The following is a 14,393-nucleotide window of genomic DNA, read 5'->3' as shown; positions in this document are numbered from 1 at the left end:
GGTGGAACTGTGTGATGTGACAAAAGTTTGTTTGTCATTTGGATACTGGTGTACTGATTTTAGTTAGGGAACAGAATCTAGTGCGCACACAAATCAAAATAAAATATGTGTCTTCAATTGTTACCTTTAGATTGACATAATTATGTAAGTGTTGTAAACAATGAGATAAGTTGTTTATATTTTGAGCCTGGTGCCCAGCCATTTCAGATAACTAACCTCAACTTTTTTTTTACTCCTAAAATATCTTTATAGATAGCTTTTGCAGAGATGATAGAAATGTAGATTTATAGATTTATATGTATACATGTATATTCTGATAACTGTATAGCTGAGAGTTGAAAGGTCACAAGATCAATTATAGTCTGAATTTAAAATGTGTATACATATGCTTTATTCTTACTCGCGGAGGTATGTTTCCACCATAGATAGATCAATATTTATATGTATTTTTTAAATCTATTTCCCATTGTGTCAAGGTCAATAAGTTTTGTGTATATCTGTGTAGATCTTTTAAAGGATTAGAATTAGTTATCTTAAAAATCACAGATCCCCGCTGATTTGGCTTCCCCGACCTTATGTGCCTATATCTCTCTAGTTTCCCTAATTCAATTCTACCTGAAGTTGATAGGAGTGTTGTTTATGAAGGTTTTGGAATTCAGTCAGGTATGGCAGATTCTTGACAAATATGTGATTTCCTCTACGAAATCCATAAAAGTGTTTCCAGATTTTTGTTACTGTGATCAATAATTTGTCAGTTCTTCAGGCTAGAAGATTTTTAAGAGAAAGAAATATTTTATTGAACATAGGCATTGCAGATGATTTTCATGACTACTGATAATGCATTGTCAGACCAGGGCTGAATCATATGTTAAACATCCAAGCATTTATGAATTTATTTCTGTGTTTGGTTAACCTGGAAAAAATCAAACAATGTCTCTAAAAAAATCCCCCCTAAATAAGTGTTGATCTGTTCCTGCAATGCTTTCAGGACTGGTGCTGTTGCTCTATATATACCGCAAACATACATATTTTAGTGGGAGCTTCATTTTGGAATGTTAATATCGACAGTCTAATACCTGGGCATTATTAAGATTTCCATATCCACTGTTTTTATTGTAATTTATTTTTAAGAGAGTGGATAAGGTTATTTCATTCTTGCTCAAACAATGACCGCTGGCTTCGTTGTTGAAATAAGACTCCACCAAAATTTGAATGATTGCGGTATGGCATTGTGATTTCTGCTGCGACTCTTGTAACCAAAGATGTAACTTTAATTTATAACATTTATATTATTACAGAAATAAAAATTAGTCAAACAGTTGTTTATATTTGTTATTATCCTTGTAGTGTAGTTCTGTTCATATTTACACAGATTCCAAAGTTACCGGTAAGATCAATGACAAATTTTGGTATTGTTTGGTTTTTACTCTAATATGCTATTAACGACTGTTTTTGTTTGAGATTAAACTGTTCATATTATGGTTCATATATTCTAAATAATAAAGAAATGTTTTAACGGACAATATGTAAAATAATCATATTTTGATTAAAAAGCTAATAAATCGTTTTTTGATAATTAGCCATCTGTGGAAGATATATAATACTGATTAGTACTACCATGGAATGATGGACCATTTGTCAAATCTAGCATGACATGTTTGCATTTTAAACAAATGAAAAACAGAACAAATATTTCTATTCATACGTCACTGTAAATCAATGTAAAACTTTTACAAACACAAAATGGGTGGGACATTTGATCAGTCGCTTCCTGAAAAATTATTGATCAGAAGCTAATTACGCCTATCTTTCATCAGTAGCTGACATATCTCTACGGTAAATATCCTTTAATTTCTTCCAAAAATTGATTCAGCTGTTTTTATCTGTATTTCTGAAATGAACAACCAGAAAATACACTTTCTTTTATTACAGCTTTAAAATTTTTAAGACAAAACAAAATCCAAATTGTGATGTGAATTGGCGAAATATTTAAAAACTGAGCCTAACATTCGAATAAGTGATTCAGAAATAACTGGACATTTACCGTAGAATACTAATCAATACAAATTTACCCTTTATGGATGTTAAAATAACAGTAGGAAAGTGTTGCCTAGAAATTGAGGGTCTAGAGGAGAGGGAATGTGTACTGGGAATTTATGATATTCAGTGGTGTAATTAATTTACCTCAGCTGTTTGATTGTGTTTACATGTTGTACAAGTACGCTTTTATTTATTTATGTTTGTTTATTGAAGCTAGGGTTGATAGTATGTATGGTCTCTATGTATGAGGTCATGTTTGATGTTTTTCAATTGATTGATTTTTTATTCGGTTGTAATTAACAGCTTATTTAGTGACATGAGAAATACTTTTGATGTTTTGCGTGGGTGTTGGTTGCTCAGGAAGTCCTTTTTATCTGTTTGATTACATTTATTTAAATGCTATCAATGTTATTCTATCTTTTCAGGTTTTAAATTGTGTTACGGTTTGATATTTATGTTTGTATGGCAGTAAATGACCTGGCTTTTAAATCCCATCTATTTCTAATGATTTAATTCTGTAAATTAGGTTAAAGAAAATAGCATAATAGGCTTATATATATATATATATATATATATACACTTACTTTGCCGATATCCTATACATACTGGACCGTAACTAATAAATACTTAATATAATTAGCGTATTACAACCTGTTATACTACTTAAGAATAAAAATTCTGCCCTATTTTATTAAATTCTTTGTGATTTGATATAGAACTTGTTAATAAATCATACCTGTCAGGCCTTGCTGAATATTTACACAAGGTACCGTTGTGTGTTAAAAGCGAATGTGATCTGAATGTCTATGATACCTATCCAGTGTGTATTGCGTTTATTTTGGCACTTGTATGTATTTTCTATTGCCTTACTTGGCTTTTGTGAGTACAGGCCTAATATACATATGCATTGTTGAGCTATATAAATAGGCTTTGAAAGGCAGTAGAAAAGTGCTTGTTATGTTAAATAGCTTGGAAACCTTTATCTGATCGTAATGTGTTGGTGCGGAGTTGTGTTAGTGAAGGATAGATATGGTAAATACAGTGGACATGGATTAAATGGGGGTCTGGATGGGCGGGGTGTCAACTTACATAACCATACAAAAGATTTCAGATTATATTGCAATTAAAATAAAAAAAGTATCCAGATAGAATTTTGGTTAATATTTTTTTCTCAGTTTAAGAAGATTATGTGTCAACCTATCAAAAAAGCTATAATTGTAATACATTTGTCAAAAATGAAGGATATTTACCATATTGCAGTTAATAGGAATATCGATTGTTTATTGTTTGTTTGTGTTATCGAGATGTTTAAAATATGGCCTTTCACTTTTATTTACACTAGTACGTCCAGCTGGCCAAATTAAATACCTGGTGAGACAGTTTATATCACGCTTACTCCTGGCCTGTACTGTACCTGAGACGATTGTATTGGATTAAACGTTTGTTTACTTTATGGGGTTTAAATTTGTATTGGTGTTTATTCGGACGTGAGTAGGGTCAAGTTTTGACTGACATGCTGCACCATAGCTAGCAGATTGAGATCGTGGTGTGTTAACTGGTGTTGTACAATTGAAATATAATTGTATGTTCTGACAGGGATACATAGGTCGCAAAAATCTGATTAGAAAAAATACCTGTAAGGTGTGTTATGGTTAAAACATCACCTGTCCCCCAGACTGACTGTAGTATTAGAGTGTTGTTCACCGGGGACAAAAATGTGTCCTGACATTTTGATAACTGAGATCACACTGTTGTCCTAATGCCGAATAGTGAACGGTTGTCAAGGCTCTGTCATTTGTACTCTATGCTTGACAGACGTTTTCGAAAGTTGGCAAACAGTTTTCAATTGCTGTTTATGTTGAAGATAAAAATCTCTCCAAATAAAATATAACTAAAGTAAAATATACCTGTCTACAATTCCTATCTGTATATAAAGCCACCTGCTTTCTCAAGTGCTGCCTAGAAACAGCAGTACCCCAGATAATGCATGGCACATACCTGTCAATGATGACCCCTGTTTAACAAATCACTCTCTATAAAGATCTCCATAGTGTATAGTACTTTTGGAAACAAAATATGCAAAATATGCCCATCAAAAGGCTATTTTTCTTATATCTGTAAAGTGACCATGTTTTTATAGAAATTGAATTTCTAATGTTATATGTAGTAGATATTCACGTCTGTAAATGACATCTCAGCAAATAGATACATACACTCCAACTCCAGTATAATTAATACAGTATATCAAAAGTCATTTTCTCATAGCAAATATGAAACCTACGTGACTTGAGTAAATGTATACCTGTAAAATACGAGCATTAATTGATATTAGTGTAGATATCTGTTTGATATATTTCAGAGGTGAAACCTGTAGTTCGATTAGAAAGTGTAGCAGAGACAGCAGAGGATTCAGAACAGGAAGAACAGAAAGAAGAAATCCACCCTGAAACTTTCAGAGGTAACGGAGAGTGTTGTGTCCTTAACACATTCCCACAAACTTTGTGACATGTATTTCATCAATCATGCATTAAACATAATAAATTTTATAAAACTTTCACTGCAAATGCTAATAGATTTGATAAGATTCCATAAAGTTTTGTGATTTTAATTAGCTATTTGCCTTAGCTATGATATTGAAACTGTTCGTAATCTTCGTATTCAGATGGAGACTGGCGTTTGTACATCACGACTGGATCTGATGGAGTCATGGGTACAACCAACAGTGTATCACTATATGCTTACGGAACTAATGGTGTGATGGGACCTATTTCTCTCGGTCAGGATGATGAGGAGCCTCACTTTGGTGCTGGGGCCACTGACGAGTTTAAGGTACAATTAATTTGATTTCTACAGTAGTTAGTGTGAGCTTAATTTCCTACTATTAAGTATACTACATGTACTGGTAAATCATCATAATCCTTTATCTCCTTTCTAGAAGAATTCCACACTGATGAACTTATCAAAACTGTAATACTGACTGTGTTAACTAATTAACCTGGGATGATCCGTTTCTCAGGAACACAAGATTTAGGTACATGGTACACAAGAAGTTATGATACATTTAGGGTTTACACAAGAATTGATGATGTCATTATGGTGGTATACAAGAATTGATAATGCATACTGTTTAGGTGGTATACAAGAATTGATGATACCATTTTGATGGTACATGTACACAAGAATCGATGATATATTTAGGGTTCACACAAGATTTGATCGATGATACATGTAGGGTTTACACAAGAATTGATGATACCATTTTGATGGCACACAAGAATTGATGGCACCATTTAGGTGTACACAAGAATTAATGATACCATTTTGATGGTACACAAGAATTGATGATGCCATTTAGGTTTTACACAAGAATTGATAAATACATACCATTTCGGTAGTACACAAGAATCAATGATACATTAGGAAGGTATGACAAGACACATGAAGAATCCAAAGTACTGTGTAGTTGATAATGTTTGTCATTATATTAGCTGCCATTAAATAAAAATGCAAAAATAGATACCCAACCAACAAGGGGTACACAGTACTTTGATCCAGAATATAATGATATTTAAGGGGAGATAACTCTTTCACAAAAATCACAGATGTCAGGATGTGTCTGAATAAAAAAGATATAACATGTAAGTAAAATGTGAGAAGCTGAGTAACAAGTTGTAATGTCCTTATAGGTGTTTATTGGCCCTGAGCTGGGAGACCTGTACAAGCTGAGGATCGGCCATGATGACAAGGATAGTGCATCTGGATGGTTCCTTCAAACAGTCAGTATCTTAATACAAAGATAGCCAGTATTTCACACCCATTATATAAGCTATATGCTAGAAGTTCCAAAGAAAGCATGTTTTTGTCAATCTTGGGTACATTTAAATGTGTTAACAAACTACCAGAAACCATAGAAATTGAAAAATTGTCTTCATTCAGGTAGACTGACTGATGTCTCTAGAATATTAAAATTGCAAATAAATATTTGATTAATGATTTTGATCTCGTAGAGGTCTGTCTGGTTCTAAGTTTCAAACTAAGGGGAGATAATCTAGTATATTCAGTAGGACAACAAAAACTTGTTGAGTGTTGGTGACCAGTCTATTATTTTATTCCTGTATTAAGTTTATGAGATATCTTTTTTACTTAGTGGAAACAGGACTAAACATAATAATAAGGGAAACTGTACATTCGTAAGTATTGACCATTGTATCACCTAAGGGGCTGCGGTGGCCGAGTGGTTAAGGTGTCCATATACTTTATCACTAGCCCTCCACCTCTGGGTTGTGAGTTCGAAACTTACATGGGGCAGTTGCCAGGTACTGACCGTAGGTCGGTGGTTTTTCTCCGGGTACTCTGGCTTACCTCCACCTTCAAAACCTGGCACGTCCTTAAATGACCCTGGCTGTTAAACAAAACAAACAAACAAACAAATTGTATCACCTGACAAATTTCGATCATATGACTAATTCTATTTACAGATGAAGTTGAAAAACATTATGACGAATGAGGAACATGTGTCTAAGTTACACCGATGGATGTCAAGGTCACGAGATGATCGTGATGTGTGGCGGGAAATCCCCGTGTCGACCAATGGCAAGCCGTTGTTGCCAGGTATAACCCTGTATTGGTGTGTGATATGCATGGCATGGGGCCTCTCATCTTATTTTGTCTGATGAGTTTTTTTAGCAACTTGGAATTCCATATATGTATTTGTTTTATTTAGCCTTTTGAACTGCAGCCAGTATCATTTAATATTTCAAAGCTTTTTAATGAAGATGAATAAAACTTTTGGGGCCAGTTTCATCAATATTCCTAAACTAAAGGTAACACCTAAACCTTAAATCTTTCTATAGGAAGGCATAACAGAATTTTAGGAGGGTTCCTTTACGAAGATTTTTTCCTGAAATTCTGTAATGCTTTCCTATGGAAAAAATTAAGCTATCAAATTTCCCTACTCCAGGTAAGTTATAAAACATTGATAAAACTGGGGTCCGGATCTTTTATTGAAGAACTCTTTGGTATAAGCATTTTGATCGACCATTATTTCATGATAGATTTTTTATTATAAATCATAATATTATTATGATAAATGATATTTTGTGTAATCAAACAAGAAAGTTCATTTGTTTGCTATCTGAGTATTGAAATAGAATCCCCTCGATTGGAAATTACAGTTAGGATACATAATATTGAGTAATTTATAGGAGAACACTGCATATCTATACCTATCTGGGGACCTTTGTTTGGTTATGTAGGTGTTCACTTATAAGATTTGGGGACACTGCAGGATTTTGGGTTATTGAAAGTTTGGAGATGTAACATGAGGATATTTATTATCACTCTATTATATATATAAATTGTATGTTTTACCTGTATGACCTGTTAAGTTTGTATGTTTTATTGGTAAATTTGTATGACTTGCATGCCTGTATGATTGTGTGGTTTACTTGTATGATTTGTATGCGGCTTATTCCTCGTTTAAAGCCTTGTCTGTGTACTACTTGTCTTGTGCATGCTGTATGTTTTACCTGTATGATTTGTATGAATTACCTGTATGATTGTGTGATTTACTTGTATGATTTGTATGCAGCACACTCCTTGTTTAAAGCCTTGCCTGTCTTGCATGCTGTATGTTTTCTGCCATGCTATTTCTTCACTCTCTCACACTGCTGTCACCTTTTTCAGTAATTACATACACAATCCAAGTACACACTGGTTCCGAGCTCAACTCCGGGACCACAGCTGATGTGTTTGTATGCATGCATGGTCAGCGGGGCGATACTGGTCATCGTAAACTTGTCAAGTCGGAGACCACAAACTCATCGGTGTTTCAACAAGGCACTGTATGTTATCTGAGCTAAAACATGATTATTTAAAGCTCATTTACTAAATAATAATGATATCACACAGAGACTTGAAGTTTTGAATATCTTCAGGAAAAAATATGTTTAAAGAAAGTTTATATGAGGAAAACTAAAAGAAATCATTTAGTTCAACTTTTATTCAGTCATATATAGTAAAACTTCTGTAAGACTTGGTAAACGAATTCTGCTGATTACAAAGTAAGTTAAAATCCCCAAATTTCGCATATATACCTTATTTAGTTCAAAATCCTTTAACAAATTTAGAAGAACAAAGACTTTCTCTGATGCCAGGAATTTTCTGTTAAATTTTCTGTATTTCACTCAGTTATCAATTGTATATTCAAGTTATGCATTAAAATGATATATTGTTTCCATGGTAACCAGATGGATGTATTCCACATTGAGGCTGTGTCGCTCGGCGAGCTGAAGAAGATCACAATAGGTCACAATAATAGAGGTGCCGACCCTAGCTGGTTCCTCGACAAGGTTGTTGTCAAAGAGGGCGAGGAAACCGACGCAGATGAGATTTTCTTCCCCTGTAACAGGTAAGACATTCCTAGAGTAGGCAGATATTGTAATGCTTGTGTAGCGAAGATGGAATATTATTGATGTTTCTGAATTTTGTTCTTACCTTCGAAGATAAAATGAAAACTTTAACCATTGTAGATGGTTGGACGAGAAGCAGGATGACGGTAAATGTGAAGTGGACCTGATTCCAAAGAAACAAGGCAAGAAGTCAGGTAATGGTGTTTTAATGGTGTTTTAATGGTGTTTTAATGCTTCATCGTAACACATTTACTACCTGTGTACAGTGTCTATGAGATGTTCAGAATTGAATTTAATTAACTTTTTACAGTTGATTAAATGTTTAAAAATTGTCAAATACAATTATTCATGTGATCATGTATATCCTTCGACATTGTAAGGTCATCTATGTCAGATATGGAGGGGCAGAAGCTCATCTGTGGGGTAACTAAATATGAATATAATACTGTGAACATAAAAAAAATTATATATAAGCACATTATCAAATGTTAACAGATCAACACAAATATTAATTGACACACAGCCACATTACCAGATATATAAATAGTTTATGTATATATAGAAAAAACAAACACCACAATCACAATATAGCAGAATGCTTCCAGTGCAAAATTTGCAAAAATACGATTTCTGCTTAAATATTGTAGGTTTATGATATATATTGTATAGCTTTTTTAAATGGTATTCAGAGGGAGAATACAAAGTGTGGATAAAAACTGGGGAGGAATCCAAACCGTCCAATGGTGGAACTGTATCGATGGTTGTGTATGGAGAAAATGGCAAGACAGATCAGATCAAACTGTATGCCACCAACCCTACAGCTAAACTGTTTGAGCCAGGCAATATTGATGAGTTTGAGGTAAGATATTTGTCAGGTAAATAATTGAATACATACAGTAATTGATAACTTCTCACGGAAATACCAAAGTTACCTACAGACATATAGGGGATCTTACAATCGTGATTATTTCAAAAGGAATTCATTAAAGAAGTTCAATAATTTCATATGTCACCCTTCAGGTGAGTGGCATATCAAATTGTTGAATAAGTTTGATAAAGTTCAATATGACATAGTCACGAGTCTAAGATTCTTTTTATTACATAACTTAAGAGAGTATTGGTGAAAACTCAAATTCTTCTACAATATGGTTTCTCTCCAGAGACAATGTGCTAAGTCATGTACAGTATTTCTTTTTGTGATGTCATATTTTTTATGACATCCCAATAGTGTATTACATGATGCTTCAATATATTTGTTCAGGGAGAGTTTTGTTAGATTGTTTGTGTTTATAAGAATATTCATGTATAATGTGTGGTGTAAATTACAGATAGCAGTTGGAGATTTAGGGGACCTTTACAAGATCACTACAGTCAGGGAAGACACGCCAAAGTGGGAAGGATGGTATCTACGTGAGGTAATTATCGACAAAACATGTCTTGCCCCCATTGCCCAGGGGAGATAATTTTCCATTATAGTGTGCGTTAGGTGGCAGATTTTAAGCCTGTTACTAAAATTAAAAAAAAAATGATAATTTTTTTTTAACTAATTGTGTATTGTAAATGTTTTGTTCTCTTCATTATCCACCGATTCCATTAAATTTTTTTTAACTAATTGTGTATTGTAAATGTTTTGTTCTCTTCATTATCCACCAATCACAATGGAATCTATGAAAATGACCACATATATATTTTTTATCTGTCATTATTGCTATATATTGTATTTGTAGGTAAAGCTACAGGATACGGTTACTAGGGAGGAATTTGTATTTGGCTGTAACCGGTGGCTGGCTCGGGACAAGGAGGACTTTGATCTGGTTCGAGAGTTTCCAGTTGTCAAAGCAAATAAACCACCACCATCTGGTAAGTTATGATTGAAATCTGATAAAAATAAATTTGCATCGGAATAAATTCTAAAAATAATTTGTTACAATCCTCTCTTAATTCCACTAATGATGAAAACAAATTTTAACAATGATAAAACGGGTAAAATTTTGATGTTCCAGTGTTCCACTATGAAGTTACGGTTTACATTGGTGAGAACTGGGCCGCTGGTACAGACTCCAGTGTATACATTAATATATTTGGAAAGAAAGGCGACACCGGGAAACGATCGTTGTACCATTCCAAGTCTAACAGCCAACCATTACAGCGAGGTCAGGTAGGGTATCAGTTAAAGTGATACTTTGTACATCTCCAAAGGAGCCTCAGAATCAGGGCCGGTCAGTTCTAGCTCAGTGATGTAGAAGAATTAGAAGAAATGAAAATTGATTCTTATAGTTCAAAGATTCTTTTTTTTTTTTTAAGTTTTTATGTATTAACAGCACTCATTTTTGCACAGGTGGATACATTCCTGTTCGAGGCTGTTTCCCTGGACAACCTGACTCACATAGAAATAGGTCACGACACCAAAGGTCATGGAGCAGGTGTATTTATAGAGCAGGTGACGGTGTCAGAGACTGACGGCCCTTCCCCGACTAGTCTTTATGTGTTTCCATGTAGACGCTGGCTGGACCAAAGGGAAGGTGATGGGAAAACATGGAGGGCTCTACCCCTTCTCAATATCAAGGACATCAACACACCAGTCAAACAGAAAAATCTGGCCAAGAAATCTAGTAAGTAAATGTGTGTTTATAAATGGTACAACTTTTCTGGGATGCTTGATCCCTTTAAAGGACTCAGTTGTTGAAATTTGAAACTTGACTGATAGAAACTGAGCCTGTCACTGTGTGTATAGCAGTAGCAGTATTTATAGACTGAGTTATATTCTCCTAAAAAGACAGGTTCCAAACGGAAAAGACAAGCTTGCAGGCTAGGAATTGGTATCTTGCATTGAAGTAGTAATTCAAACCTTACAGCAGGCTTGTCCCTGCAAACTTGTCACCAGCTTGTCCTCCAATGCTGCTTGCAAGCTCTCAACAAACTAGATGCAAGATTGCCACAAGTTAAATGAAAGCTTGTGGCACACTACATGTGAGCTTGCCAAAGCTAACGAAAGTTTCCTGCAAGTCTTAAAATTTGAATGTATCACTGAGTGAAATAATTTTAAATGTCGATAGAAATATATGGATAATTTTCTGTTGTTTCAGAGGGAAGTACAATATTGTTTTAAAGACCAGTGATGGGCCGGGATCTGGTACCCACGCCCAGGTCTTCCTCACGGCAGAAGGGAACAAGGGCAAGTCTGACCGACAACCACTTGGGGATGTTACCACTAATGATGTACTATTTGATGAGGGTGTCACATCCGAGTTCAACGTAAGGATCACTAATCTGAAGATTTTGTTATAACGGCTCTCTTCACTAGCTGATGTATTGTGTATCATTTTCATGAACTGTATCCGAATTTAAAAAAAAATTTAGGTGAAAGGTTGTTTTTGTGTTGATCACATTACTATTATTGGAATTGCTGTCAGATTTTACATAGAGCTTGCAATTTCATTTAGCAATACTTACCATAATTTAAGTATGTACAAAAAATAAAAAAATAAGTATCTATTAAAAAATTGTATGAAAGATGCTTTTGATAGCTATTATAAGCATTGTATATTGAAAATTAAAAAATAAAATTAAAAAAATAAAAATTATTATTGACCCAATGGAAAGCATTTCATATTGAAAATATTTTAAAAATAATAATAATGATAAAAACAAACTTCATTGTGTACCTTTCTAAATACTCTGAAAATTTATGTGTTTTATCCTTATTTTTCATGCTTTAACCAAGAAACCTAACTCTCCTAACATTTACATTTGGAAAGTGTAGCAACTGATTTAGAGAAGCTGATTAAAGAATAACAATTGATTTAGAGAAGCTGATTAAAGTATAGCAACTGATTTCAAAAATTCATAATTTTTGCTATGATATATTGAAATGAAATACATGCTTAGATCTGGAATCCTTTATATACCTGGTAGATCTGAAAAAAAATGTCATCTTAATATCTACAGATGGACTTTGGTGAGATTGGTGACTTAACAAAGCTCTCATTGGACCATGACAACAAGAACCCCAATCCTAACTGGCATGTTGACTGGGTAAGTATAGACTTACAGAGTCACCATATAACTTACCTGTATTTATCCTGTAATATACCCATGCATGGGGCAAACTCCTAAACTTTCATTCAAAGTCGCGGTTTGGCTGACACTGAAATAGGAACTTAATGGTCTTCAATATACAGTAGTAGGCTTATTACCAGACATGTGGTTATTGCTGGATAAATACAGTATTTACTAGCTAGAAAAAATCAGAATCTTCCATGTCACAATTATCAAAGTGGACATCCACTACCAGCATGGTTTTAGATCAAATCTGGTGTTGCAGATTGTAAATTTAGACATAATTAGTAAATATTCCTGGTTTTTGTTTTTTTTGGTTTTTTTTGTCGACGTCTACAATTTGCTGTCTTGTATTTTACCAACTGTATATAAAAAAGATGTTGTCTCCAACAGATTAAACTGTCTGACATTGACACAGAGGAGGAATTAGAGATATATGTGGATCGCTGGTTTGCTCGAGACGAGGATGACGGTCAAATATCGAGGGAGTTTCCTGTCATCAGAAAGGGAAAGATGCCTCTACCAGGTAAAGGCTAAAGATAATAAATTATTATTTGTCTACTGAATCAATACATACTCATTATTTTGAGGGATGGAATTTTCATGTCCCTTGCCATTTCATGGCCTGAGGAGGGGGGTAAATTATGTTACCGTTGGCCATCATTTTGTCATTCCATCATAATTTTGTTTCTGCTCAGTTATTCTTTAATGGACACTGAGATAGAATTGTAATTTGATATGCAGTTGTATAATGTTAATATGTTGGTCAATTCTCAATTTGTCATGGTCAATTTATTTTATTGAGAGTTATGGACATTTAACTTTTAGAATTTTATTTAAAAGTTTCACAGAAACAGTGGGACCAAAATTGGAGAGCCTTGACTAATTCCAGTTGGAATTTTTTAAATCAGATTAAAAAGGATACCTAAGTACAAATGTAAAAATGAAACTCAAACTTTTGAGAATAAGCAACTAAAGATTCTTGCACAGACTTTAATTGATTATGACCTTTGAACTTTACAGAGAGACAATATGTCATTGAGATACAGACAGGTAATTACCCAGAAGTCTCTGTGGCCCAAGGGAATGCCTTCATCACTCTGACAGGAAGTGATGGGGACACTGGGAAACGGCCCCTGGACACGCCCTTCTTCAACAGTTCTCAGCTGTGGAGGCCGGGCCAGGTGGATGTGTTCATTATAGAGGCCGTGTCTGTGGGTAGACTACAGACACTACAGCTTCAGTTTGAAGGCAAAGGCAAAGGTAGGTCAACACATAATCTGGTCAAGTTTGGCCCCATCCTTTTTCAAATTTTTTTTTAAAGAATTTATAATGTAATCAAAAGATCTGATAAACTTATTCATTTAAGATCTTTAATGTTTGTTTCACTGATTTCTGAATTAAATCACATTTCCCCTCTTTGAATTCCTTATAAGGCTATAATGAGATATGGTGTTTCAGACAAAGTTTGGTATGTGGAGCGTGTCAGTGTGTTTGAGGGTCTTAGTGCAGTATCTCAGATTGTGTTCAACTGTCAGCGATGGATTGATGTCAACGCTGTCATCCCCGACAAGTTTAAAGTTTCAGGTTAGTTTCAGTTTCGAATTTGATGTACTATCATGTCTCGTTAGTGTGATACACTGACCTTTGTTGCTAGTAATGTAAAAATATGTACATAAGTACTTTTTATTTGATTAATAATTAATAAATACTGTAATTGTATTTATTAACATTTTCATGCATAACTGGATTTAATCAGATTACCAATGATGAATTGGCGCAATACTTGCTGTAGAGAACAGTTAATGTATATACAAATGTGCACTAACGATAAGCAGAAAAGGGCTTAAAATCTGATAACTCCTAAAATATGGACCTATACGG

The 14,393-nt window shown here is 34.2% G+C and overlaps 1 protein-coding gene across 1 annotated transcript in view; it reads left to right on the top strand.

Moving 5' to 3' along the window:
* Positions 1–14,393, top strand: part of LOC117326519 (lipoxygenase homology domain-containing protein 1-like) — an 83,909-nt gene that overhangs the window by 28,916 nt on the left and 40,600 nt on the right. Inside the window, 17 exon segments of the mRNA XM_033883275.1 lie at positions 4,400–4,498; positions 4,703–4,869; positions 5,727–5,816; positions 6,519–6,651; positions 7,726–7,883; positions 8,289–8,449; positions 8,571–8,644; positions 9,140–9,309; positions 9,779–9,865; positions 10,178–10,310; positions 10,454–10,608; positions 10,789–11,066; positions 11,537–11,705; positions 12,399–12,485; positions 12,903–13,035; positions 13,533–13,772; positions 13,971–14,096. Of these exon segments, the coding sequence (XP_033739166.1) occupies positions 4,400–4,498; positions 4,703–4,869; positions 5,727–5,816; positions 6,519–6,651; positions 7,726–7,883; positions 8,289–8,449; positions 8,571–8,644; positions 9,140–9,309; positions 9,779–9,865; positions 10,178–10,310; positions 10,454–10,608; positions 10,789–11,066; positions 11,537–11,705; positions 12,399–12,485; positions 12,903–13,035; positions 13,533–13,772; positions 13,971–14,096 (2,460 nt within the window).

The sequence above is a fragment of the Pecten maximus genome, chromosome 4 (genome assembly GCF_902652985.1).
Source record: "Pecten maximus chromosome 4, xPecMax1.1, whole genome shotgun sequence".
NCBI classification, from domain to species: domain Eukaryota; kingdom Metazoa; phylum Mollusca; class Bivalvia; order Pectinida; family Pectinidae; genus Pecten; species Pecten maximus.
Note: the sequence above shows the minus strand (reverse complement) of the source record. Positions and strands in the feature narration are given on the sequence as shown.